The 25,794-nt window shown below is 47.7% G+C and overlaps 13 protein-coding genes across 13 annotated transcripts; 4 read left to right on the plus strand and 9 right to left on the minus strand.

The window, feature by feature from the left end:
• Positions 1-55: 55 nt before the first annotated feature.
• Positions 56-2,076, minus strand: FPRO_09928 (uncharacterized protein; the record flags this gene model as incomplete). The annotated part of the gene is made up of 3 exons (XM_031233373.1): positions 56-781; positions 844-1,948; positions 2,021-2,076. 3 exons carry the CDS (start codon positions 2,074-2,076, stop codon positions 56-58), a joined length of 1,887 nt encoding a protein of 628 aa, XP_031083216.1.
• An 878-nt stretch (positions 2,077-2,954) lies between these two features.
• On the minus strand, positions 2,955-3,439 carry FPRO_09929 (uncharacterized protein; the record flags this gene model as incomplete). Its single annotated transcript, XM_031233374.1, has 3 exons — positions 2,955-3,060; positions 3,105-3,115; positions 3,167-3,439. 3 exons carry the CDS (start codon positions 3,437-3,439, stop codon positions 2,955-2,957), a joined length of 390 nt encoding a protein of 129 aa, XP_031083217.1.
• Positions 3,440-4,200: 761 nt separating this feature from the next.
• FPRO_09930 (uncharacterized protein) lies at positions 4,201-6,176 on the minus strand (the record flags this gene model as incomplete). Its single annotated transcript, XM_031233375.1, has 9 exons — positions 4,201-5,045; positions 5,096-5,183; positions 5,234-5,267; positions 5,329-5,357; positions 5,419-5,465; positions 5,521-5,657; positions 5,708-5,715; positions 5,764-5,901; positions 5,955-6,176. 9 exons carry the CDS (start codon positions 6,174-6,176, stop codon positions 4,201-4,203), a joined length of 1,548 nt encoding a protein of 515 aa, XP_031083218.1.
• Positions 6,177-6,838: 662 nt separating this feature from the next.
• FPRO_09931 (uncharacterized protein) lies at positions 6,839-7,950 on the plus strand (the record flags this gene model as incomplete). The annotated part of the gene is made up of 2 exons (XM_031233376.1): positions 6,839-7,734; positions 7,785-7,950. The coding sequence occupies 2 exons, from the start codon at positions 6,839-6,841 to the stop codon at positions 7,948-7,950; spliced, it is 1,062 nt and encodes a 353-aa protein (XP_031083219.1).
• Positions 7,951-8,135: 185 nt separating this feature from the next.
• Positions 8,136-8,740, minus strand: FPRO_09932 (uncharacterized protein; the record flags this gene model as incomplete). Its single annotated transcript, XM_031233377.1, has 2 exons — positions 8,136-8,399; positions 8,450-8,740. 2 exons carry the CDS (start codon positions 8,738-8,740, stop codon positions 8,136-8,138), a joined length of 555 nt encoding a protein of 184 aa, XP_031083220.1.
• Positions 8,741-9,622: 882 nt separating this feature from the next.
• On the minus strand, positions 9,623-11,386 carry FPRO_09933 (putative DUF895 domain membrane protein; the record flags this gene model as incomplete). Its single annotated transcript, XM_031233378.1, has 4 exons — positions 9,623-9,974; positions 10,021-10,640; positions 10,721-11,041; positions 11,093-11,386. 4 exons carry the CDS (start codon positions 11,384-11,386, stop codon positions 9,623-9,625), a joined length of 1,587 nt encoding a protein of 528 aa, XP_031083221.1.
• A 1,231-nt stretch (positions 11,387-12,617) lies between these two features.
• On the plus strand, positions 12,618-13,349 carry FPRO_09934 (uncharacterized protein; the record flags this gene model as incomplete). Its single annotated transcript, XM_031233379.1, has 1 exon — positions 12,618-13,349. The coding sequence occupies one exon, from the start codon at positions 12,618-12,620 to the stop codon at positions 13,347-13,349; it is 732 nt and encodes a 243-aa protein (XP_031083222.1).
• Positions 13,350-13,609: 260 nt separating this feature from the next.
• FPRO_09935 (uncharacterized protein) lies at positions 13,610-14,503 on the minus strand (the record flags this gene model as incomplete). The annotated part of the gene is made up of 1 exon (XM_031233380.1): positions 13,610-14,503. The coding sequence occupies one exon, from the start codon at positions 14,501-14,503 to the stop codon at positions 13,610-13,612; it is 894 nt and encodes a 297-aa protein (XP_031083223.1).
• A 1,349-nt stretch (positions 14,504-15,852) lies between these two features.
• Positions 15,853-17,052, minus strand: FPRO_09936 (uncharacterized protein; the record flags this gene model as incomplete). Its single annotated transcript, XM_031233381.1, has 1 exon — positions 15,853-17,052. One exon carries the CDS (start codon positions 17,050-17,052, stop codon positions 15,853-15,855), a length of 1,200 nt encoding a protein of 399 aa, XP_031083224.1.
• A 754-nt stretch (positions 17,053-17,806) lies between these two features.
• Positions 17,807-18,181, plus strand: FPRO_09937 (uncharacterized protein; the record flags this gene model as incomplete). Its single annotated transcript, XM_031233382.1, has 1 exon — positions 17,807-18,181. One exon carries the CDS (start codon positions 17,807-17,809, stop codon positions 18,179-18,181), a length of 375 nt encoding a protein of 124 aa, XP_031083225.1.
• Positions 18,182-18,252: 71 nt separating this feature from the next.
• FPRO_09938 (uncharacterized protein) lies at positions 18,253-22,487 on the minus strand (the record flags this gene model as incomplete). The annotated part of the gene is made up of 7 exons (XM_031233384.1): positions 18,253-20,548; positions 20,608-21,207; positions 21,265-21,289; positions 21,345-21,518; positions 21,569-21,817; positions 21,873-22,065; positions 22,119-22,487. The coding sequence occupies 7 exons, from the start codon at positions 22,485-22,487 to the stop codon at positions 18,253-18,255; spliced, it is 3,906 nt and encodes a 1,301-aa protein (XP_031083226.1).
• A 535-nt stretch (positions 22,488-23,022) lies between these two features.
• Positions 23,023-23,682, minus strand: FPRO_09939 (uncharacterized protein; the record flags this gene model as incomplete). The annotated part of the gene is made up of 3 exons (XM_031233385.1): positions 23,023-23,223; positions 23,278-23,522; positions 23,574-23,682. The coding sequence occupies 3 exons, from the start codon at positions 23,680-23,682 to the stop codon at positions 23,023-23,025; spliced, it is 555 nt and encodes a 184-aa protein (XP_031083227.1).
• Positions 23,683-24,477: 795 nt separating this feature from the next.
• Positions 24,478-25,674, plus strand: FPRO_09940 (uncharacterized protein; the record flags this gene model as incomplete). The annotated part of the gene is made up of 1 exon (XM_031233386.1): positions 24,478-25,674. One exon carries the CDS (start codon positions 24,478-24,480, stop codon positions 25,672-25,674), a length of 1,197 nt encoding a protein of 398 aa, XP_031083228.1.
• Between the last annotated feature and the right edge of the window lie 120 nt (positions 25,675-25,794).

Here is a 25,794-nt window from a genome sequence, read left to right on the forward strand (position 1 = left end):
TGCATAACATGAACTTATCACAGGTCAGGACTTTTATGAGATCCATAGTTCATCATCATAACGTTAAGGAGCTGAAGCTATTCTTTTCTTCCCATTCCTGAAGTCTCTCCTCAGCGTGTGCGACGCTACGATGCCAGTGTCCGCCTGACTCCTCAATATGATCCAGAGCGGCAAACAGCAATCTTGACGATGCGACAACACCGTTCATATCGTCGCGGTCACCACCCTTCACCAGCTCGCGATGAAATGCTTTCAAGGCCATGGTAAGCGGCCACGCGATGAAAATGGCTTGCAGCATAATAATGTCGCTTTCGGTCTTCCCAGGAGAGGGAAGATTGAGACGCACTGCAGTTGATATCTGAAAAGCAGCTGCAGTGGCACGACGTTGACTCTCAGCCGTCATCAGCGGTGGCAGGCCTTGTTCTTCGCTGCGAGCAATAGCTGACTCATGGGAAAAGATCTCGGTTGCGCGGAGGTTCAGATACAGACTGAAGGCAACTGGGTCCTCTCGGATAGAAGTAGCATTCAGGTGTTGTTTCAACATACCAAAAAGCACATCCGTCCTTTTCACAAGATCGCAGTAGCCGTCCCAGAAACCCTCTGAATTCCGCTTTTGGCCGTGGTCAAAGCAGCGCAGGGCTAGCTCTACCATTAGGACGCAACCTGCATAGGATGAGATCTCAGTGCTGGGCTCCAAGTCTATGTCTGAGAGATAGGGCATCTTGAGCGTGAGTAGGCCGGATCTCAGTAACCCTGGTGATGGGAGGTCGATGTAAAATTTCTGGATAGTTTGATTGAGTTTCGTGTTGAAGCGGTCCAAGAAAGTTGATAGGGTTATCTTACCTTTATGTCCCCAAGCATGCATTGCCATCCGGTACGTGTCTTGACGTAACTAAGTAATATGTACAAAGCCCAGAAGGTCCGTCTTCGTTCCTCTAGAAGAACCTGATCGGTCGTTGCAGGCAGGCTCAGGCCGGAGCCGCCATGGTTTTGAGAGTCTTGAAATCCATCTTCTTCATTTCGTTTATCCATGTACGGCAGTCCAAGAAGCCTGGATAGCATCACAGCACGTCCCAGTGTCATCCAGCTCCTTTCGAGCCTCCCAGCCATAGCCTCATATCTTCCGATAAAGAGTAGAGCCTGCAACAAATTGAGGTCGTTCAATTGATCATCTCTTTCGCACTTCTCTGCATAGTTCCTTGCTAATACATAGCAAGCAGACTCTTTGTTCTGGGAAGTGGATGAGTGAGCGCATCCAGCGAGTGCAACTGCGTAAATAAGGGCACTTATAGCAAGCCCGTCTCTCATCGATTCTGCCGCAAAGCGATCTTGGTCCAGAAAGGGAAAGGAGAAATAAATTGATTCAAAGTAGTACTTGTGCAGTGTATTTAGTTCCGCGTGCGAGATTTCCTCCTCCGTGCCGCTGTGAGCCAGAGACCGTGCCGATAGGCGAGTGAGGAGTATGTTGTCCAGTGGTTCCAGGGCTGTAAGCGGGTTGCACCAGTCGAAGGCTATGTTGGAGTCAGCTCCTGGATTAAACAGGTCAATATCTAGCATGGGTGAACTGTTAGTCGGTAGATCGATAGTCGTGTCCATGTTTCGGTGGCTGTCTAGGTCCATGGGGTTCCGACCAGTTGACGGACCTACAGATCCGGGGACAGTGGAAACGTGTGATGATGCTGTAGTCGCGAGACGGTACTGAGTGTTGGTGTCAGGAGTAATAGAGCCAAGGGCATCAGGCCAACGTGATGGCAAGACGGGCGCAGTAGTGGTCGATGGGGGCTGTAAATGTGAGGTCATAGAACCTATCCTTGTTCGCGGGGTCTCAAGAGCGAGCTGAGCTTCGGTCTTGGCCAATCGCTCCTGAAGCTCCTGCAGTTGTTCATCGCGAGTACGACGCTGAGAAATCGGGCTGTACCCGCAAGGTTGATTGAGCCGGTCGCATCGTCTTTGCGGGACATAGGCCAAAGCGTCAGCTTCACGTTGCGTCTAGTCACTTTTATTCCAGCGTGCAACATACGTTGACGGACTGAAACTGGTCTGGGCTTGTATGGGACGGACAGAACAAACCTGCATTTTGGCAAAGCCCTATCACACCGGACCTTTCGCTCTCTGCTCGTCGAACCAAGTCGTCAGCTCAACTTTCGAAAACAGTACACAGTGCATATCGATGCGGGGACGGGCTTGTCTTGACTTGACTTGCCTGCAAATCTCGCATGCGTGACGGGCCGTTAAGGGAGAACCGCCAGGTGAGGATAGCCTTATCATCGCATATGATCTATCGGTCTCAAGGTACGGACGGTACGCGCATCTAGGTCGAGCAGCCAAATAATGAGTGAGAATGGCTAGTAAGGGGAAATTCAAGAAAAACCAGATCGCGACATGCAACAAACAAACAGGAACCAACATGAAGATGGGAGGAGCAACTTGCGGACCAGAGCTCTTATCGATACCACTGCAGGGGCCGTGCGCGCCGTCCGTCTTGGCTTTTATGCTTATTTTTCCTCCGTCACAGCAAAACTCCGTTTATAGGCGACATCAATAAAAACAACTAAAAATAAATGTTGGTATGAAAGCTGAGCTCACCCGGTTGAGCATGCGAAATATCTCCGTCACGATCGCGATGTTTCAGTAGAAAGCGTGAATCTCAAATCAAAGAATTTGTACGCAAGACATAAAACTTGTACTGACGATTCCCCCACTTACGCGTTGACTGGGAAAACTGACAGTCTGTCTCGGTGAATTTCAAGGGCAATGCATAATTCAATCACCCCCAGGAAATAATTATCAAAATGAAGCCTTGTTTATAGGATTCGTTCATTGAGACAAAACGTCTCGCTGAGATTTACTCCAAACGGCATAAATTCCTCCTGTGTCGCGTTCCCCAGAGCCGCTTAATGAAGAGATCCAAGCTGGTCACGAGAACTGCTCAAGGCTCGTGCAAATATCTGCTCTCAGTTGAATGAGAAATATCCATTGACCGTGTACAGCTGACCATTGGCCTCCCATGATCCACTCAGCTGCTTCGAGCCGCCCTTGGGGCACTGGTTGATGATGTCCCTAGAAGAATTAGACGAGTCAGAACTGAATATCGAATCACATACTCTGTAGCGTCCTGTCACAGCACCAATTAGCATAGTCTACCATGTAAGGTTGGAATACGTACCCAGCAGTCCTTGAAACCCTTCTTACCACCAGTGTTCTTGCGCTTGATCTCAACATTCAGGATAGTGTCAACACCAAGACCCTTCACAGTAAAAGATCCCGAGGTGGTACAAGCCTCCTGGTAAGTGCAACCTGAGTTACTGCACATTCTCTCACGAGCATCCCAATAAGCTGTGATGAACTTTCCTACGTCCTTGTTACCGTTGCCGAAACAGTCTGCAGCCAGGGCCGAGGTGGCGAAGACTGTGAGAGCGTAGAAGTTGATGAGCTGCATTGTGTAGGAATCGGTGGGGGCTTTCAAGTTGAGTCTTGAGAGGCTTGAGTTCTTGTGGGATGACGGTATATTCAGATGGTTTTATAATTAAGGAAATATGGTAGATCGGGGTGTCGGTGAAGTAACTTGATATCCTGTCCACCGATACGAGTTTTCACTGCATGCTCGCGCATATTCGACGGTGCATTTCCTCCGCACCGTCCGCACCGTCCCTTTTGAGAAAGAGGCATTTTCCTTTGTACCCGTCGACTGCTCTAGAATAGCTTAAGCGATGCCAGCTGGGTTAAATCTTTGGCCACTGTTACCGTTCGGTCGGCCGCCTCGTGGATAGTCGCACCCTATTGGCTTCCTTTCACTAATCCCATTCGCTATCAATATGGGTCCACTCTGACAAAGCAGTTATTGTTGCGAATGGAGCCCAATAAAAGGCCGTGTAAGCTGTTAGTAATGTTCTGCGTTGTGTTATCTTGCATGTGGCCACTGCTGAGCCTCACTCATACTTCAATATCCGTCTGCAATGATGTCCAGACTGACTATGCACGTGGACCTTTGTTGCTACCTGCACAAATTTGAGATCAACTCTTTGCTCAAGGTTAAATTAGTAAATAATTTTCTAAAATGTAGTACCATTTCGGCTTATCGTAATCTTCTCGACACTCGATACTGGAACAAGACAAGACTTTTAAGCGGAAGATTGTAAATGGTTACTCTTTGTTGAGCACGCATTAAGAGTAATCTGTCATGTTCCTAGGTGATGCGTCCTAAATGACATATGGCTTATCATCCTTGAAAATCAACCCAGGCTTTCTCTCGGCCAAATCCAGGACCATTTCGGCAAAATAGCTATTGGCCCAAGCAAACCACGGTCGTGTAAAAACAGAGGAGTTGTAAATATTCACACTCTCGTGGATCAACCCTAGACCTGCAGTATTCTCCATGATCATATTGAGTCGCTCAGTGATCTCATTGTCATCATCTGTTCCATAGATAGCTGAAACATGTGCCATAGGCCATGGGTTAGTCGCATTCGCGTGCGGTCCGCCAATTCCACTGAAGTTCTTTCCAACAGCGTAATAAGGGTTCGCTCGTGAAAAAAGAGCAGACTTGGTCTTCTTGTATGTAGGATCGTCGCGCTTGAGAAAGCCTAGATATGGCAGGGATACGAGGCTAGGGACGTTGGCATCGTCCATAATGTACTGGCCGCCATATCCATTGGTCTCGTAAGCGAAAATACCATTCGCAGTGAGAGTATGGTTCCAAACAGCTTGTCGAATCGTCTCGGCATGGCCACGTAGCGTTGTAGAGAGGCCCTTTTGACCTCCCACTTTGTCCAATACATTGGCAACGTTATCGAGCTCAACTGACATCATGGCATTGTCGGAAGTGATGTAGTTGAAGACTGATAGGTCATCTGAAGGACGATGGCTGCAGGCAACGAGACCATTGGCTAGCTTCGGTTCACCATTTCCGCTATTGGGTACTGGGGGTGAGAGTGATCCTGCTTGGCCAGTCCAGTTGTAGTAGCTGATGTAAGACCAATCTTCGGCCCATGTGCTTTGAGATTGTTCATCAATAACTCGAAGGATTTGCTTCATGGCAGATTTGACTGTCGTATATCAGTAAGTTAGTGAAAACACGATGAATTCGTTAACGTACAATTGTCGTTGATGAAAGAAGCATCTTTGGTATTATCATAGTATGATCGTGTGATCTTGAGGAAGCCAGCCAGAGAGTCAAGTTCGTACTGAAAGTAGTTAGCCAATGGTATGGTAGCATGTCAGAGCGGTGACATACCTTGCACTCGAACACTGTTTGATTGTCGACTGGTCTATGAACCGCTGATGTTAGTATGAGTTCAGGAAGAACATAGGGTCTTGGGCAGAACAAACGGGTTGACAGTAACAAGTGTAGCATAGTCCTATTCACCGCGTTAATATTGCCAGATCAGTTATGATATAACATCTCCTCAGGGTTCATACATTGACTGAAGGGCTCAAACCACTCTCAGGCGGTGGTTGGAAGGAGCCTTGGCACTCTCAATTAGCTCATAGTCTCTCGTGGTCAAATAGAGTGGCACATACCGCAATACGGGTACTCGGAAATGTATCTCGCCTCAGTGTTGATGATAGCCTTGACGAGGGCCTGCAAGTTTTTATCTTGGGGCATAAGCTTGTACAGATGAGCAAATTGATTGCCCGTATCGCGCAGCCATTGTGCACTTTTCACTCTTTGTTAGTGGATTCCCATGGAACGAATATTTATGCGTACGTGATATCCTAGGCATTATATTAGCCAAAGTTCTCGAGGAAAAGTCAAAGACCTACGCCAGTGACAATAAAAGCTAGATTCTTCTTTGCATCGAAATACTTGACCGTCGTGTCGAGTGTCGATGGGAAGGTATTCTCAAAGAGACGCGCCAGGTCAGGGTTCTTGACGCGCTTCTTGATGTCGCTGATGACTTTCTACCATCAAGTCAGCCAAGGGCAATCGCATCTTAATTTATTCGTAGAATCACCTCCACAGCTGGACTCTTGAAAGTCCTGCATTCTTCACTTGGTCTCATAAACGGCAGCTTCAACTTGCCAGACGAAAGCGGCTTGTGCGGTTTCTGTGAATAGTCGACATAGTCAGGACACGAGCTCGGTGTGCGACTCTGCGGCTTGTAATCCTTCCAAGTGGCTGCATCAGCGCTCTGTAGAAGAGCTATCGCACCAGTCACAGCGCTGAGGAATTTCATCGTTGCGCTGTTCTTGACCAAACCAAGATGGAAAAGGAGGAAACCTTCATTTTATGAGAGGAAACCAAGGAAGCTTTAAAGTTTGTATTCATCTCCGACGGCCCCGGAAGTTTATGCAGATCTTGTTCGGTATTGGTTTAAAATGCGGGGGAAATTTGCATTTGACCCTGATCCTATGTAACGTTGAGACGTTGCCGGACCTTTTGTAAACAGTGAATATCGTGACGTAGTTGGTTTGATCCTTGGTTGACTTTATGTGAAGCTATCGTGATTGGCGCGCTTAATAGAGTTGAGCTCATTGAACTGCCGAATGCCCAAGCCACATATTTACGACGATAGTCGACTTGTCAAGAATGAATAAATCGAGGTAAAGCTTTTCGCTTCTGGCGAGAAATCATCACGATGTTTAAAATTCATGATTTTATGAATTCCCGGACTTCTCACCGATTTATGTGGATGCTTCGGCAGTCACTTATACCGAGTTCGGCGAAGTTGAGGGGTTCGGCGACAACTTTGGACCCGCGGACCTCATGCGACGACTTCTTCCTCGGCATTTCCCACGATAGCTTCCAAAGTCCTAAACTGCCAATATTTTGCTTGATATCTCAGCAAAATTTGTTTTAATGCCCTAACTTGATCGCGCCGACCAGAGGATATTCATCATGGCTGACTTCACTCAATATGGACATGCAACAGCAGAATGGCTAGCCGTCACGGATAGCAGGCCGCCTATTCCAGGCCATCTTGACCTGAAGGAGATGCAGCGCCTCACAAACATGTACCGAGAACAACTGGCCCAGAGCGAGATGGAGAAACTCAAAGACTACCCTATTCACATGAAAGATTACACCGTCACTTCAAGAGACGGCTTTCCTCTTGAGGTTCGAACCTACAGACCTGCTTCTGCCGAAGAGGGCTCTCGTCTTTCTGTCTACATCCATCTCCACGGCGGCGGTTATGTCTTTGGAAACATTCCGTCTGAAGATGCTATCTGCACTCGCATCGCAGTCATGACCAATGTCACGGTCGTCAATCTCAACTATCGTCATGCCCCGGATTATGCTTATCCCACAGCATGGGAAGACGTCGTCGACGCATTTCACTGGGTTCATGATCACATTGATGAACTTCTCGGAGTTCCTAGCCAAGTCGTTGTCGGTGGAATCTCAGCTGGTGCCCAACTAGCAGCCTCCTTGACGCTTCGTCAGAATATCGCTCCTGATGCTCTTTCACGACCGAAGCTCGCTGGTCAGGTGTTGATGATTCCTGCTCTTGTTCATCCCGATTGCTACGCACCTATCATGGAGCAGATGAGGGAACCTTCTTTGTCTTCATATGTTCAGAATGCGGATGCTCCGTTGATCAACAAGGCAGCGCTTGATAAGTTTACTGGGCTATTGAAGATTCAGAATCCGGACCCGAAGGACGTATGCTTCAATGTTGGACTTGCGACTGTTGAGCAGCTCAAGAACATGCCGCCTTCGACGCTGGGTATTTGTGGCTTGGATCCCTTGAGAGACGAAGCTCTCTTCTATGGACAGAAGCTTGTTGAGGCAGGGTAAGTCGTGAAACAAGCGACCCCATTATCAATTCTGACTGAATTTATAGGACACCCACGAACGTACATGTTTTCAATGGTCTACCTCACGGCTTCCGCCGCTTCGGAGACCAATTGACTGAGAGCAAGAGGTGGGACAAGGTCATGGAGGATGGAATCAAGTGGGCGCTCTCGAAGCCCGAGCCTTCTGGAAAGTTTGAGATCAAGCTAGAGTGAATATGCAGAATACGTGCGCGAATAACATATCATATTGTACATACATAGGATTTGACGATTTTGTCTATCTGTATGAAGTATGCGTTTTCGTTTTGGGGCTGTACTAGCCAGGTATTAACTAAGTCCGATATTCCGTCCTTCTTTTCGACTCTATTTCATGAGCACTATCATCTCTTGTCCATATTCTACTGAAAGGTTCGGCCATGCTCCGTGACAGCGTTTTGGTTATCCACCATGATATAGTCGAAACCAACAATCATCCTCATAGAGGAATGATCAATGAAGTTGTTCTCATCAGGAGTAATCACATCTCTGTATAATGGATCAGATCCCATAGCCTGGAACGTTTCCATAGTTGGAACCCAGAATTCTGCAGCGCCATCGAACTCAAGCACTGGAGCTGCACCAGGGACACGAAGAAGGTCTCGAAGTTCAGGGGTAGAGTGGTACTACCAAAGGGTTTAGCTTATGCAGGTAGTTGAAGCTTTGAATTGCTCACCTGTGAGTACTTGTAAACCCCAAAACGTAAGTGAAAGTCTCCAGCAGTCTTGGTATGGTTGTTGGCCCAGTATGCGTTGAACTCCTTAGGCGTAATGCCTTCCTTTCGGTTGTAGAAGAGTTTGATGTGATACACTCGTTCGAGATTCTTGGTACATGTCGGTTTGTAAGTGAAGGGGCAGCATTCGGCGGATGAGGCTGGTTCAAGAGCAGAAACTGTGCGAGTTTGGGGAATGTTTGATGCAGCTGCTGTCAGAGGGAGAAGAGACAACAAAAACTTAGAGACTTTCATCTTGAATAGAGATAATATCAAGTAAAGGAGTTCTACAAGATATCAAAGTGCGTAGAGTAATGAGCTCAAGATGTCCTTCTATGAAGGCATTATATATCTCCCATGGCAGTCTTGGCAATCCCAATGACGCGGCCTCAACATCGTCAACCTTGCCTACATCCCTGCGTTGGCTTCTTCTTTCGGGAGGCCTTTTTTCCAAATACCACAAATTTTTCAAATTCCGCAGCGTCATCAGCACTAAAGATCATCATCTCGCGAGTTGTCGCAGAGCGAAAAGCGAGACAGCGAGAGCGAATAGGAAGACGCGGCGTAAGCAGACATACCAAATTGGGCATGATCCGCAACGGACTCGTGCATAATATGACTTGTGAGATAAGATTATTAACATTCGGAAGCCGAGTTTCTTCGGGCAGATTTATTCGTATTTGAAATGATATGGAGTGCGTGTTAAGATAAGGTGGCCTTGGCAGGAGATGGTGCATAAGAGGAGACGTAATAGACTGCATCGAGATTGTGGCAAGTTTTATTTGTCGCACAAGATTTGGAATATGCTGTTACAAAGGAATAAAGTGTGGCGGGCATGGGCTTGTGTTTAAGGCTGTCGAGAGTGGCCGCCCAATATGATGACGTTAGACGGGAGAAACGAGATACATCCTGTGCAATGTCATTGGCACAAAATGACTCGATTGACCAGATCTCTTATTTCGTCTGACATCCCCAATCCTTATACAGTTTACCACTATCCGCCTCGAAACACAGCAAACCTCAAAAGGGTATCCGAGCAATCATAATCATATACCCATCACGTACCGCTACTGTATCACCACCGACGTAATAGTTTCGTAGATACATCAAACTCATCGAGTTCCACTGAAATGACAGTTAGACTGCAGTAAATCCAGGAACTCTTCGTCTCGATTCCTTACTTTCAAAATTGTCCCCAGCATGACCCGAGTTGGCGACTACGTGCGGTGTAACATCTGCCATAGTCTCATCTGTCCCTTCAAGATCTTGCTCCAACCCGACATGATCTCGGATCTTGAGAAAGATGACAGGTGATGCGACAATCAACGAGGCAGCTAAGAGTACCCAGTTGCTGATAAATTGTGCCTCAAATGATACTTTTCTTGCGTCTAGATTATTGGAGATGGCTGCGCCGGCTGATTGAATGCCCTTATAGAAGCCGATGTAGTTTGCGCAGCGACGGCCTGAGTTTGAGAGAGCGCCCATGAACCTTGACTATTTAGTTTCCATAAGCGAAGTCAGGACGACAGACTTACCAATAAACAGTAGCTTGCCAAGCTGCATCATAAAAGCCGTAGAAGATGTAAAGGAACATGGGCCCAACATACCCATCGTCCCTCCAATCCGTGTCAAAACCCTCGGCCTGCGACATCTCTCGTGTATATGTTCGCTGATGGACATAACCTCCACCCCAGACAACGAAAGTCATGATAAAAAGAACAATCAATGCAATCTTGGCTCGTACAGATCGACGAAGATATTCCAAATCCAAAAGGTATCCCCATATAGTCGCAGCTGCGATCTGCGCCAGCCAGTACAGGAGACTATTCAACGCCTTGGTCCTCGTTGAGAAGTATGCACCATTGACGACATTTTGCTGATATACATAGAACCAGTTAGATGAGAAAAACATGGGAAACAAGAAGATAACGAATGGTTCATAGCGAATGGTTTCGTACAACCCGTAGAACTCGCTTTGCCATGTTGGGTTCTTCATCAGAATCACATATGATCCGTCTTTTCTGATGATATCATTTGCGTTGCAGAGAAGGAGGGCTAATGCGGCGCCAAAGAACATTAAGACGATGAAGCCGATGTATGTGCCATCGCTAACGTCTTCGTTGTTTTCAGTGTTGATGTTGCCACCCAAGGGAATCTACAGAGTTTGTTAGCCTCGACATGCCACTTGATTAAAGAGTGGATATACGAGACAAAGAGGCCGAGAAAGAAACTTACAAGGCTTCCAATGACGGCTCCCAAGTTGAAGATTCCCCAGAACCAAGCGAAGTAATGACCCTTCTGATGTTCATGGGGATACGAGATCATGATAGTTCCTTGGGCGGTCCAAAGCATGGCTGCGCATACACCAAGGAGCACGCCTGCAACGATGTTGAAAGCCTTGACGTCGTTTTCGTAGTGCGTATAGAGCAGGATGCTAATGGTGTAGATGCCATAGCCAATACCACCAAAGGCCAGTGTCAACTTGACACCAAGCCTGTTGACGAACGTGCCTCCAAAGAAGCCGACAACAGCAAAGGTGCTGTATAGGGCGGTATTCTGCGATAGTTGCTTAGTAAATGATGATGCCAGTCAGTGATGGCCACTCACCATATCATTCACAAGCTTGGTGTCCTTGAGCCCTCCTCCACCCATCCCATTGAGCGCATTAAACATACCCGGGCACATAAAACACACAAAAGCAACCATGCCCAATTGTATCTTCGGCGATGCATACCAAGGCAGTGTGAAGCCGAAAATACGATACTGGCGGTACTTGTAGCCTTGTGGAACATCAACAACACCAGTTGAGTAGTTGTATAACGCATCACGCTCTTGGTACGCAACAGCCTCCGGGTTGTTCACTGGGGCAGATTGCCCTGCAGCGGGAGTGTTGAGAGACATGGTAATCGCTGTAGAGTAACTAAGACATACGGAGAGCGAGATAAGGGAAGAGCTGGGGCATTTATGAACTCGTAAGCTTCATGGCGAATAGCTGACGTGGCGGAGCACGACGGGAGCTGGTGGTACAGCTCATCGGCAGCTCGTGTTACTTCATACCGAAAGTCCTTGACGGAGTGGTGAGGCTTGCAGGATGGCTTGTCAGCTAAGGTAGGCTCTGCGGCTGAGCGAATATTCATAGTTCGGGAGATCAATTATAAAAAGAGGATTCTTCGATTTGTGGTGTGCAGATGCTAGATATGGTAGTATTTTTAGAATCATCCAACCCTCCTCAAGTCTGAGCTTGATCTGAGTCCAAAGGGACACCAGCATAGCCCCCAAGGAAGCCACAGAAGACACACAAACTGCGGGACAAGGGCTTCGGATTATGAGCTGATGCGGCTGAACGATTGGATCATGGATATGGCTGACTGCATAATGACAGCCAACCACTGCGGATTCTGATGAAAGAGGCTTCTTGCAGCGAATAACATGTTTCAGTCGTGTTACACCACTTTCTCACGCGAGACATTTCAGCGAGGTCGCATGGCCCCCAACTTCGCTAGGGAGACTTGATGAAATACCGGTAGGGCTGGCTACGCTGGCTTGCGGGGTCGACGGCAGTGCCGTGAGACTGAATGCCAATCCGTAAAAGTCCAATTTAGGGATCATATCATTATTTTCAATATCATTGGAGTGTGAAAGAGCTTTCTTCAAGTATGTGAATACAGCTGTTATACAATGCGTTTCTTAGGCATTATGTGACCGTAGCACGTGTATGATTTGGTCACGTGATGCCAGTGGCCTCTCCGCAGATTGGAGGCGCACGAGAAATATCTACCTAGCCACCAACATTCGTTATCAAGAATGATGGGTCGTTTGACACGAAGCGCCTGCCCTTAAACTAGATCCTCACCCAGGTCTTTCATCAGAGACAAGGATGTCACCGTTTGGGCTGGGCGTGTCTTTCCGAGATGAATGGATTGTTTCTAGAATCAGGCCCAACCTTGATAGGCAGGGCGAGGCAAGGTGCGCGGTGCAAGCATTAGCTTTCAGGTCTCTCAACTCAAAATAACAAGTACTAAAAAGGGACTCCAGGCTAATTGAAAACTTGTCATCCGAATGTCAGATAAATCACAGGAGCACACACGAACTCGATGAAAGTCTAGCCCTCTGCAACTATCTCAACAAAACGATGAGCGCCGAGTCGGCCGCCCGAGCCATCACTGCCGGTTTATCGCACCAACGCCCAGGAGATGTGAGGCGCCGTAATGAACTTTGGAGGCTTCTTGCCTTAACTCTCCTACACTTCGATGATGACTGCGACATGATAGTTGATCTCCTCGTCGCGATTCAATCTCTGCCATCAAGGAATAGTAGGCCCTGGTGGATGACGGATCCACAGCCCAGCGACTCCTTGTGTGAGCTGCCTGCATTTCACAATATGTGGCAATCCTGCTACGAATCGCTTAGGTGTGATTGTCACGAGCGTAACGGTGAAGGTTTCTCATCAGAGAAGAAATACTACAGAAGGGCAGGGATAGTGGAAGCAAAGATGTATCTCCGCGGGATTCCAGGAATAACGGAGTTTTGGGCGTACAACACGATCAACCTTGTTTGTGTACAGAACGAAGACCTCGAGTTCGTTATTTATGAGATACACGGTTGGTTGCAGACTGCAGGATCCAAACTGGCGGAAACACTAGATTCAAATCAGATCAAGTATTTCGAGAGAGGAGTGAGAGGTCGGCGTGATAAGAGATACGATATTTCTGTCACCATGTTCGAGCATTGGCAGCATTGGAAGAAGTCGTTTTTGGAGGTCAGTTTTGATGAGAACTTTTTATCTTCTGAGGGAAGGGGGCTGGCAAGAGAGTGTCACGATATCATGAAGGCGCAAAAAATCAAGTTGCCATTGTTTGTATAGCCAACTAGCATATAGAATTAAGCCGGGTTATGAAGTTAGAAGCACCCCTGTACACACAGTGAAAGCAAGCAAAAGCTGGTCAAATAATCAATATCAACATCTCAATGCACTAGAAATTGAACCTATCCGATGGTATTAATGGGCAGCCATGTCTAATAATAGCACCTCACTATTGCGCCAAAGGGGTATGAAAGGTATTCATGTTTGACGTATATCGTCCACAATTAAGTAATGTACATCGGGCTAGCTACCCTCATCCGTCAGAGGTTGGGCACCTCAGCAACGCAAGAGTTCTCAAGACAAGTGCATCCAAAGACCTCGCAGCTGTATCCATCAATGTCGGTCTTCTCGCCACAATCCTCAGTAACATCGCAGTAGTGCGCACCCTCGGGAACAGGGACAGCAACGGCACGTCGACGAGCAGGAGGTTGAGTAGTGGCGACTTCCTCGGGTTGGGTGGTTGTAGCAGGCTCCTCAACCGGGGCGGTGGTTGTGTTCTCCTCGGCGGCAGCAGTAGTAGTGGCCTCAGCAGCTGTGGTTGTTTCCTCGTCGACAGCTGCGGTGGTTGTAGGCTCGGCAGTGGTGGTGCCTGTGAGTTGCTCGCAGTTGCGGTTGATGCAGCCGCAGCGGACGGCATCGCAGAGCTGAACGAAAGCATTACAGTCTTCGTTGGTGACGCAGGGGAAGAGATCGGCAGGGACGAAAGCAGAGGTTGTCGCCAGCTCAGAGGTGGCTGTGTCGGTGGCGGTGAAGGTGATAAAGGTGGTCACGTCGGTAGTGATATCGATACCAGAGGTGGTGAGGGCAGTAGTAGTAGTAGCCAAGGATGTCTCAGCGGTGGTGGTGTCAGAGACAATTGGCAGGGAAGTGGTCTCAGATCCGGTCTCGGCAGTAGTAGTCTCAGATCCAGACTCAACGCTCGTGGTCGTCTCAGCACCAGTCTGAACACTGGTGGTGGTCTCCGAGGTCTCAACACTGGTGGTAGTGGTACCAACAACAGTCTGCGTGGCTGAAGTCTCAGATGCAGTCTTAGCCGTAGTGCTACCAGACGAAACCACCGCGCTGGTCTGCGAGCTAGGGCGGCAAAGACCAGCGTTAACACCAGAGATAGAAAGAGCGGCAACAAGGCCGGCAGCGAAGTTGGGGAACATCATTGTAGCGAACGTGGTGATATCGAAGATATCTTTGTTAAAAGAGTGACTGGTCTAAAGGATGACTGAAGAAGGAACAGAAAACATCACAAAATACAGCGCGCCTGGGTTTATAAACATTGCGCATCGCAATAATAAAGGATCGGCAGCTATGATGGATATTTCCAAGCGCATAAAGTTAGGAGGAGACTATTGATTTTTGGCTCGTTTCTTTTGCGGGCCAGCCCCAACGCCGCCCTCCGTTAGGCGCCGTTTCCCCTGAGTTTACCTTGGATGAGAAATTAAGTGGTGTTCACAAGCTCAGCCCAGGTTGAAAAATGCCCAATAGCCTCATACAAATAGCTATCGGATCAGAGACTTCCGTTATCCCGTCGTTTCTTGACGTCAAAGATATCCTGACTAAAGTTGTTTGGTGGAGCATGGGAGCTACGGTCCGTTATGTTCCGGAAATGCGATAGGATTCTCACACTTTGGCGACGCGATGAGGCTCGGGTTTTCTTTTTTCTTATCGCGAAAATAAAGAGGCCTTACTAAAGTTGGCTAGTCCAGGCCAACAAGGCATTTTCTCACCTGAGATATCCTGCCAACGCAGGGAGCTACCAACAACAAAACACTGTAATAACATGGCGTAGAGCTCCATTAGACCCCAGCGATTGCGGCGTGTTACTGAAGTGGAATTTAATTGACAGCAGGAGAGTGAAATCACTAAGCTTACTTGAAGAGGGCCCACCATGTTTCCCACTCATCGTTGGTTAGCCGTTGGAAAAGTTCTGCAACCAAAATGTTAATTGGTACTGGGCTTTCGCCCTCAATAAATCAGATAACTTTATACGGGAAATTAATCGCCGCATATCGGCCTCCTTCATATATCGACTTCTATAGCCGTTTTGTAGCCTCAGTTTGTGACGTATTAAATGGACGTCAGAGGCAAATTCGACGCTTTAGGGTATGGCAAACTCGTGGCGATCAGCGGCCCAATTGTCTCCTGACGCGCTAAAGCCCGGCGCATGCCCCACTAAAAGTAAAGATGATCACGATGAAAGACCTTATGGGTCACCATCCGCGATACAAATGCTGCAAGTAATAGTCGTATCTTTCTTGGCGTTGTGAAATAAAAGGTCGAGGTTTGTGTGATATTCAGGTGCTGGCATATGCTTATAAATTGAGAACCAGCTATTGTATAGTCTAAAATTAAACATAAGAGCGGAACAATCGATATGCTTGTTTGTGACTGAACTCCATAACTATCTTCTCTCGGCTGGATTAAGCTCTCAGCCACAGGTCTCAGCGGCAAATAACACTTCTAGCTCACAACTTAGACTGAACTCCATAACAACCAACGTGACGGGAAATCAGGAGAAAAGACCCCCCAATTCCACCACTTCTTCGTTAAATGCTTCCTTCTTTATTCTTCTCTTCCTACGCTTCTCTTCTTTCAACTTCTCGACCTCTGGCGTATTTGGGTTGGCATGGATGTATCGTTGAGCTGAAAGGGTCTCGCCAGTATGTAGCACCATCCCATCTACACAGCCAATAAAACGATCAACACCATCTTGGCTCCGAAAAGCCACTAACCCCATCTCACTAGACATTAGCGCAGTGCCCATCGGATGGAAATCGAAAAATTGCCGCGCAAGCTTGAATCTTGAAGAAAGTCTGAGCGGGAGTTTTCCCTTGGTTCTGACGGTTGCAGTGAAACATTCGGATGCATCATAAAAAGACCCGATTCTGCCCGAACGAGATATTCTGAAGCACTCGTGCTCGAATCGGAGCGTTTCATGGTTCTTCTCATCAAGGAGAGCATGCGCCAGTGCAAAGGTTGTGACGACATCGTCGCCAGCATTGTCGGCCGAGGCCCGCCCTGGCTTGACATCTTGCCAAAAGTAGCCAAAGAGTTTTATAAGAGTAAACAGACTTGGAGAAAAGACAGTAGGTGAGGAGGCGATATCTACCACGATGTCGCGAAGATCTATCCAGGCTGAGAAAAAGGGCATGGCAGCGGGAAAGTTTGTCGATAGGTAAGTCCACTCTGCTTCCATCCCGAAGCCGATGAGTACCAGATGCTTGTCCTTAGGTAGATCCTGGAGGAACTCTACGATGAAAAGCTCCAGATCCCCAATATCGAGGAACTTTTCCACGCCAAAGCGGTGGGAGCGACGAGTAGGCATTCCTTTGAGATAACCGACATGACCACCAACGCGACGACCGACGCGAAGGACATCATCTCCAAGCTCCTTACTCGTGTTGACATTCAAAGTGAGTCCTTCCATGTTATTATCTTCGAAGAAATAACGAAGTCGTCGCCTTGGTTTAATCAGTCCAGGTTCCCGCCCTGGGCATGCAGGATGTCTAGACTTTAGTGTCTTGGTAAACGCCAATCCGACTTGGTGGAGAACACGGTCTCTTTCACTTGTGATTGCAACATGTTCTGTGTCGAGTGCGAGAAGATATGAGCTTTCGAAAATTTGGCGAAACCCTTTCAGTGTCGTGATCCTTTTCTTGAAGAGGTCTCGCGTTGCTGGATCGCGCTCAAGTTGCTGGTAACGCACCATGCTGGCCAAATATGTAAGAGGAAGGAAAATGAATTTTGGGAATCTGGGACGGCGTCTGTTATATAATTTTATTTATTAAACTTTATGCTTATGAAGTACATGAGGACAGTCAAATCAAGAGTATATCTATAAGCTTGAGCAGAGAGTTGCGATGGCTTTGGAGAGATGAGCATTGGTACACGCGTAGTGACGAGTCCAGAATCGAGAGACTTTTGTGGAAGAAGTGTTCGAACTCATGAACAGCAAAAATCGAAGAGCAGCCTAGTGGTTGAAGAATTTTAGGTGCGGAATATGAGAAGGTTTATAGGTTCTAGGACGGATACCACTAGACCACTCTTCGACACAGGTAGCAGAGCGGTTTTAGAATATAAAGGGTCACCTTTGTGAGATAATCGATATGAACAGGGCATTGCTGAGAAAAGTGTAAAGAACACCTGGACTCAGAGAGAATGTCAAAGTTGTTGCGATTGGGTCTCAAGTTAGGATGAACCAATAGCAAAGCGCGGATTGTAAGCCAAAATTAGCGAGACCCTCCTCCCATCCACAGATCTCACGCCCTTGCGCCTTGCAAACGACATAGTGGGGACCATCCCCCATAAGCTCAGCCTTATATAAGTCGCTAATCACCAAATACACTTTCATCTCACCAAACTCAAACCACCAAGTTCTCTCTCTGTTCTGATATAAGCTTTCGGGCAGAAATCTCAACTGCAGATAACACTCCTCAACCACTCACATCCACAACTCCAAAACCATGTCCCAAACAGCCTCGGTCCCCGAAATCCTCTCCTCATTCACCGAAAAATGGTCGCCGCGCCTCATTGCATCAGTCAACGACCATCACGTCAAAGTCGCCAAGATCGACGGCTCATTTATCTGGCACGCTCATCCCGACTCTGAAGAGCTCTTTTATCTACTCTCTGGAAAATTGACCATGGAGATCCAAGGCGACAAGCCTGTTGTTATGAAGGAGGGGGATATGTATGTCGTGCCAAAGGGAGTCACGCATAAGCCTGTGGCGGAGAATGCTGTGATTATGATGGTGGAGAAGGAAGGGACTATTAATACGGGGGATCAGATAGATTCTGAGAGGACAAAGCAAGTGAAGGATGTAAGGGGGGATGCATGACGATATTCCAGCCGGCCAAGAACTTCTACGAGACATGAGATGATGGAAATCCGATTATATATTATGACAAATTAAAACCATGACAGCCCTAACTTCTCATCTCGTTTAGGCAACGCATGTGTACTATGTCCTGGGCACAGCAAAGTGCCCTTGTCAACATTATAGACACCTCCAAGCGCACCAGGAATTTTATTGAAATCGTTTACATGGTTCGCACATAACCTAAAAAAGTACCGATGCAGTTCGCTGGAGGTTAGCTGTCTGACCACATTTTGGGTGCATCGCCAGCAGTTCGGACAGCGCACAGCTTCTCTGATAGCAGTGAAGAAGCCGCGGCCAGCAGTGAACCGGTCGAGGGAAGTCGGCTGAATGTTCAGTAGAGCTGCCGCAATGTCCCAATTATTATGCCATACAGCTTCTCTAAATGAGTCCTCGTGAGCATGGGAAATGTGTTTAATATCAGAATTCAGGAAGTCCCTGAGGAGTGTCTGAACAATATATGATGCCACATAAGTCGGCCACAGTGTAGGGATAACGAGTCTTCGAAATATCGCTGTGATAGTCTCGCCGTGTAGATCCATGAGCGTTTCAGAACTACTAAGTTCACGAAGAATGCTTTCATCTGGGATGGGTGTAGGAGAGCTCTCCCCACCCAAAAGAGACAGAAAATAGATGGTATAAGATATCGAACCGTGTTCAGACATCGAGCTTGTTGGCTTTGGTATACGGAAATGAGAAGTTGAGCTCCGTGTCGTTTCATGTCCGAAAAACCTGGCGATGGTTGTCAAGATCATGCCTTTGTCTAAGATTTCGGTTGATAGGAGCCCTTGGATGAGCATATCAATCAAAAGCATCCCATGAGTGCTTTTCGCTTTAAGCAAAGAATAAGCCTCTTGCTTGCATGCCGTGCTCAAATCGGAGATGGCGGGGATATACCCATGTCTCCCATCAAGTGCTTCTGTTACCATAGCGAAAGCCTGTAAGTGCGGTTGAATCGCTGGGCTATAGCCTGGTTTTAACACCTGGCAAATATCCAATTTCAACTGATGAGGAGGCTGGTCTGAGCAGTGACATAAAGGATGTGACTCGTAATTCGGTAAATAATCCGGTAGTGGTGGGAAGCATGGAATCCCATAGGCGATCGCTTTCCTGACCTCTCCAAGGAGTTGGTCGTGATCGAGACGTGTCGGTATCAACCCTACACAACCATTTTGACAGGTCTCGTAATTCTTGTTGACAGCTAGAATGCACTTGGCCTCTTCCAACTCGGGTTCCATCAAAGGATATTCTAACAACAACTGGAAGGATCGGCATGCGATCGCGTAGTAGCCATTCCGCTCAGCGTAATCGAAAGCAAGGCAGAGATTAGAGAAGTTTAGCCCGACATCCGTCTCGTTGTCTGACTCATAAAATGTGTCATTGACCACAGCCTTCATCACACGGAACCAGCGTTCTGATCTTGGATCGTTACGATTTTGAAATCCCGTTATGACTTCGTCCTTCCATTCCGTACTATGCCAAGGCTCGTCTTGCGAGTGCTGAGCGGGCTTTTGGACCAGTTGACCTAGGAGACTCCAGATCTTCGTCTCCGTTTTGCTAATGTATTTGGTATGCTTGAACCAGTTCGTCGACGCGTATTCGAGAAAGGGGTAGTCTGTGGTTCCTTGGGCTTTACCAGTAACTGGCATAGGAGAGCTCAGGGAAAATTCGCGCTGTGTTGAGGCCTTATTTGTGTTTGATGTCTTGACAAATTGGCGAGCTAGGCGACCAACGCGTGTTCCAACGCCACCATGGATGATGGACTGTATCGTCTGTTCAGCTATTCCACTTGGGTCAATCTTCATAGCGGATGGAGTCAGAGGCTTTTTTTCCCTTTCTGCTAGCGTAGTTTGAAAGTTATCAAGACTGACATACGTAATGCAGACCTCGCCGGCAAGCTTATCGCACTGGTAAGGGTCAATGTGAAGAGCCCCATGTTCACCCGGATCTGTAGCCAAAAGAAACTCTTGAATGGAATGATGGCTGAACCGAACTGTGTTGTCTGTTTCCTCGACATAAATCAAGTTCTCACACCAAGCAGGTAAACGTTCTATTCCGCTGATGAGATCCTCCTGTCGCAGAGTGTGTTGCCCAGGTTTGATAGATAGTGCTTCACGGAGTTGTGATAAAGTCAATGGTTGTAATGTTGCGTTTGTCCACATAAAGGCTTTCTTGGCGATGTCTTGATTGCGCTTTTGGATAATGCGGCTAAGCGCACGGTTAAAAGTCGCGGGAAGGTCACCCGGGATGTTTTGAAGTGCTTGCCGAATTTCATTGTCAGTCTTCCCAGAGCATATATCCTCAATAGCAAAAAATGCCCACAAGAACCTAAGGGCAAAGTAACGTCGTTAGCTCTGTCAGATTTGAGTGGGCTGAAAGCTGCTCACATTCCCTGCTCCTTAGAAGCAATGGTTGTCAGAATCTCTCTCAATAGCCTGGGGTCACTGACAACCAGTTCGCCAGTTGACAATTTGTCAATAATGATGTCGTCAACATATGAATCGATGTCGACGCTAGTACTTTCTAGACCTGTAACTAGTCGCTGCGACTCGGGGAAAATGCTTCTGATTGCGTTGGTACATGTCTCTCGAGAGGCGAAAACAACGCTTATGTTACGCGTTGTATTATTCCTCGAAATAATTCCTTGGAAGAATTTTAGCAACTTGGACTGTTGATCAGTACTACACTCATCTAAGCCATCAATAACTATAAACCATTGTTTGATAGCTTTGGCCGCAGACAAATAGAGATCTGAGAGCAGGTCGAAGGAGAACAGAGCCAACTTGGCTCGAGAGAGGTGTTCGTCAAGTTCAGAAACGACCCTTGGGTCTAGACTGTCCATGTCGATGGCTGATACTAACTGTTGAATGCAGGAGCGTATGACTGTTTCCGCGTTGAGGCTAAGCGGATCATCAAAGCGGACAAAGAAGAACGACACGAATTGATGAGGTGGCCGTATCTGCGACAGCTTCTCAACGATCGAGGACCTGGGACCGATAATGGTAAGTTTTGTGGGTTTGTGTACCTGGAGGGTAACTACTCACGACAAGACTGTTTTACCAGACCCAACTTGAGACAGTAGTCAGCTCCGGTCTTTCGCTCCTTTGAGTAGCAGATGACTCACTTTTGCCAGTGATATGAAGAACGGGAGACCCATTGATTTTGACCCATTGTTGGAATTCCGGAGTCGCAAAGACCCATTTGGCCGTGCCTACGTGGCGCTTGTTTCGTGTGCTGTTGAAGGCCGAAGTGAAGTTGAATGACGATAAGTCCTCAAGAAGGCGACGTCGTTTGTGTTCTAAAACTGCGGGTTAGTTTGACTCTCGATAAAAATCATTCACGCCCAACCTGATGCATCTCGTCTTCGCTGCGCTTGAAATATTTCCATTTCGGCAGCCCAAGCTCTGAAGCGTTTCCGATGGTCCGTAGCCTCTTTTCGCTCTGTGGTCTGTAGTTGCTGTTCCTCGCGGTCACACTGAGCCTTGACCAATTGAATATCGCCCTGTACCTCCTCTGCTTTCGCTCTGATGTCTTCCACGTAGCTTCGAAGTTCAGACTGAAAGGACTGTGTAATTGCCTTGAGAATCTGATTCTTCACTATGCGATAAATTAGCGCACCCTTCCCTTCGGTCAACTACTTCGACATACTCACAAGGCCGTCGGACAGCCAAGACGATTTGCTGGCAACAGGTAATGACTGCCGTATGAAACTGGCAGACTGAACTTTTGAGACGGGAGGATTCCTTGAAGATTACTTGATACTCGGCGAAGCGGGTGCATAGTGAACCGAAGCCGTGGAGAAGCTCAACAAACGATTGGAAGTAAGACGCGAAGTTGGCAAGAAACTATAGCGATAATATTGTCAGTCAGCGGTACGTAGACGTCGCATCCTTCCTACCATAAATGTAAGTTTGATTGAGCCCCAGATGAGCGCGGTGACATCAGGATTCGATTGGATGTAAGTGTCGACGATGGGCGTGAACTGCTCAATCGTCTGCAAGAATGAAGCCAGTCTCGAGGCGACACTCTTCCCTCGCCTGTTCTTATCAAGAAGATCGAGCTCGGCCGTGAAAGTGATGATGCTTTGTGAATCATGCGACGTCCCTTTGAGCTGCTGTAGCTTTTTGCGGTCTTCATCGGTCAAGATGGCCTGGAACCCCGCGATAGTTCTCTCAAGCTCCCTGACAGTTGCGGCTGAAACATCGTGTCCAGCGCGAGGTCGAGAAGCGGCAACGATTTGTGAGTCCGCGGGCCGGGAGAGTTCCATGGCTTCAATGTCGCGTGCGAAGCATCTGATTTTCTGTTGATGCAAGGAGAGGATTGAGCAAGTAGGAGGTCTTCCCTCACAGCCTGATCGGAAAGAGGCCTCACGTGCAGTCTGCGGCAGCCACCATCATCGCGCTTGCATCCGCGGTATGATTGGGCACTTCAGCGGGAAGGCGTTATTTCAAGACTCAGCCACCACCAGTTTTGTGCCTCAGCTGAAGCCACTGAATTGCGGCTTGACTCAACGGCTCGTCCTTTCCTCTGAGAAAAAAGAAAGTAATGATTTTGCTATGTTTATATTATACCTGCTGTGTAGGCTACTGCGGAAGTAAATTTTGTAAGGTAATCTAACAAGAGCTTTTCTCACTGGTCGATGCCCTGATTAGTATTTCGGCGTTAAGTATGTTGATGCAATGTCTGGATCGATGAAACCAAACTTTTCAAAACCATTAGTTTCCAAGGAAGACCGAAATTTATATAGCATTTAAAGCAGACTTTACAAGATTCAGACACAGAATCTGCGCCGCGAATTTCCTCTACCATCCATGTTTATCATCCAGTGGTGAATCGACCATTTCGTGAATCAAGGTACCACCTAAAAACCCCTCGTTTATATCCTCACCGTAGACTTGTTGAGCTTCGAGTCGTGCCCGGACATTACGCAACTCTGGCTTGCGCTCAAGATATTTATAAAAGGCATCAGCGGCGTCTGAATGCTGGCCATTGCAACTGTCATACTGCAACTAGTGTTAGAAAAAATACCCGTTTGTTGAAGAAAAGAAAAGACGTACCAACACGCTGAGGTTATACCAAGGCTCCCAGATAAGAGCATTTAGCTCTACAGCTTTGGTCAGGGCGTCGAGGCGATCTCTACTTTGACCGATATCGAAGTATAGAATCCCAAGTGTGATCCAGAACGAGGGGCAACGGCTCTCGACATATATCGCGGTTTGTAGGCATTGGTAGGCCCTTTCGTAGTCTTCAGCCTTCATACATGCTCGACTTAGTAGGTACCAGTTCTCGGGGATGGAGCTATCTAAAAAGTCTCAGAACGTCGGGCTGTAACAAGTATATCGGGTCTTATCACCTGATTCAACGGCAACTTCTAGATGATTTCTTGCAATATCAATTTGATCGACAGATATAGTTTCCCCTATTGCAAGAAGTATCTCTAGGCCGACATATGCGTTTGCCATGGCGTGGTTAGGATCTTCGCTCAGTCGCCGATAGGCTTCCTCAATATCTTGTATAGGCTCTATAGGTTGCAAGAGCTTGACCCTGAGAAAAGTTCCTATATGCTCATCCATAGATATGGGAGGTAGCTGGGGCCCGAAACTTCCCTTGGTATTGGTTCGACTTGTGAATTGCTCCACGGGGTGGTGCGAGTAGGGAGCCTCGTTGTATAGGCCGATTAATCGCGTCGTTGTGAAAGCTGTCTTTGAACACCGGGAACAAATATTGCTGTCCAATTCTCTGATCAGCCGACGGCCTATAAGTGCGAATTTCATAGATTATGTCGCTCACCAAACTTGGCGGTCTTCGAACTCGAGGACTTCATCCTGAAGCGTCCCGGCACACTTCGGGTTCAGGCATCTCTTGGAAGAGTGGGAACCCTCGATGGAAAGGGACTGGATATTGTCGCGTGCTTAGAATGAAGTCATGACAGAATCTTGGATGAAGAGGTGCTGCTCTATTTCACAGTCGGGAAAGAAACAACGCAAGATGCTGATATCCTCTTAATGTTTAGCTGTTGATCATATATCTGTAACGCGCTTCTCCTGGCTCGCGCTAGGAATCTTGAACTGATTGGCGCTACGCTAGCGGATCTATTTAAAGCTTCGATACGAGCTTGCAGCTAGATGAGTCAAGCGGCGTGGCTGAGCAGCTATGACCAACACACTATTAAATAGAGAGGAACCACCCGTAAGCAGAATGGACCTTACACAATTGGAACAACTCATCTCAGCAATACAAGCTATAGAAGACTGGCCATGGACGGATTCGAAGGCATCACCGACCAGTTAAAAGCTCTATTGTCGCGGCACTTCCAAGTGGTCGCCACCCACTCGCAACGTCAAGACCAATGGTACAAACGCTCTTATCAGTCCTTCGCGGCAGAACATGGCAACCGTGAGCCACTCATCATTGTGCCACGCGAATCCCCGGAAGAATGGGCTCCCCAAGTCCGCCGCTTCGCGAGAATTCTTGCTGCTCGGGTGATAGCTGCGATTGAAACTCAGACTTCTCAATCGAGAGATACTACCTCAGACTCAAGGCTTTTCCCGGACTGTGTTCTCGACGCGATACATAACGAACCACTTAGTCGCGCTGTCAGAGGGAACGAACAGCTGCGACCAGTTGCTATGCAGATCACGCGATGGACTTCAACGAATGCTTACATATTCAGCGGGGCTGAACGGATGACAGGTATCAAAGCGCTCATCGCGTGTGGAGAAATCGATGTCTTGCTCCGATTGGCAACGCTGCCACAGACGCATCCACCGAAAGAACGTGAGATAGATCCTTCACGGTGGAGACACCTGAACAGAGACTGGCAGGATGTCATCGATCATATCCTTTCCATTTTGTGGTTTCTCGGGGCCATGGATTCCTTTCCTGAGGATTTCATTGCTGAAGGCGGTTACAAGTACTGGGCCCCCATCGCATTCCACAATTATCTTTCGCACATCCAACCATACATCGAAGCCCATGACGGCAAGGTACCAAGTACCGGCGAGGCAATACAAAAAGAGATATCTCATTGCATCAAGGCGCTAGTTGCAGCTCAAACATTCTCCACCAAAGCTGGCTTCGACCCTATCCAGTGGGAAGACCGTATCATGGACGGTTTTCTCTACATCCTGGGGTTCGAGGCCTGGAATAGGAGTAGAGAGGGGGCAGGCTATCTGGGCTGTGATCTGAATGTCACCAAAACTGCAAAGTCGCTTCGCAGTATCAGCCACGGGGAGGACGATGACGATGTTGTGGAGGAGGCAGTCCAGGGCAGTAAAGGTGCTGCTTCAAAGCCCAGAGACCCTCTCAAGCTGAGAGAGCCAAAGAAGGAGATGGCTCACGAGATGGACAAGGAGGAGGAACAGGAAATGGAGAAGTTGGCTGTTCTGGAGACTGACGAGAAAGACTATGGGCGAAGGAGGAGTATGAAGTATATGACGAAGCACAAGAATTAGTTCTTGACTCTGTACTTCTAAGTACTGTGCCATATTATTCTCTCTGGCGACCCGGCTTCAAAAGCACGATTGAACCAGTTTTTAAGAATCTCGGCTAAATGGGGATTGTAGCTTACTGTA

The sequence above is a fragment of the Fusarium proliferatum genome (genome assembly GCF_900067095.1).
Source record: "Fusarium proliferatum ET1 genome assembly, contig: FPRO_scaffold006, whole genome shotgun sequence".
In the NCBI taxonomy this organism is placed as follows: domain Eukaryota; kingdom Fungi; phylum Ascomycota; class Sordariomycetes; order Hypocreales; family Nectriaceae; genus Fusarium; species Fusarium proliferatum.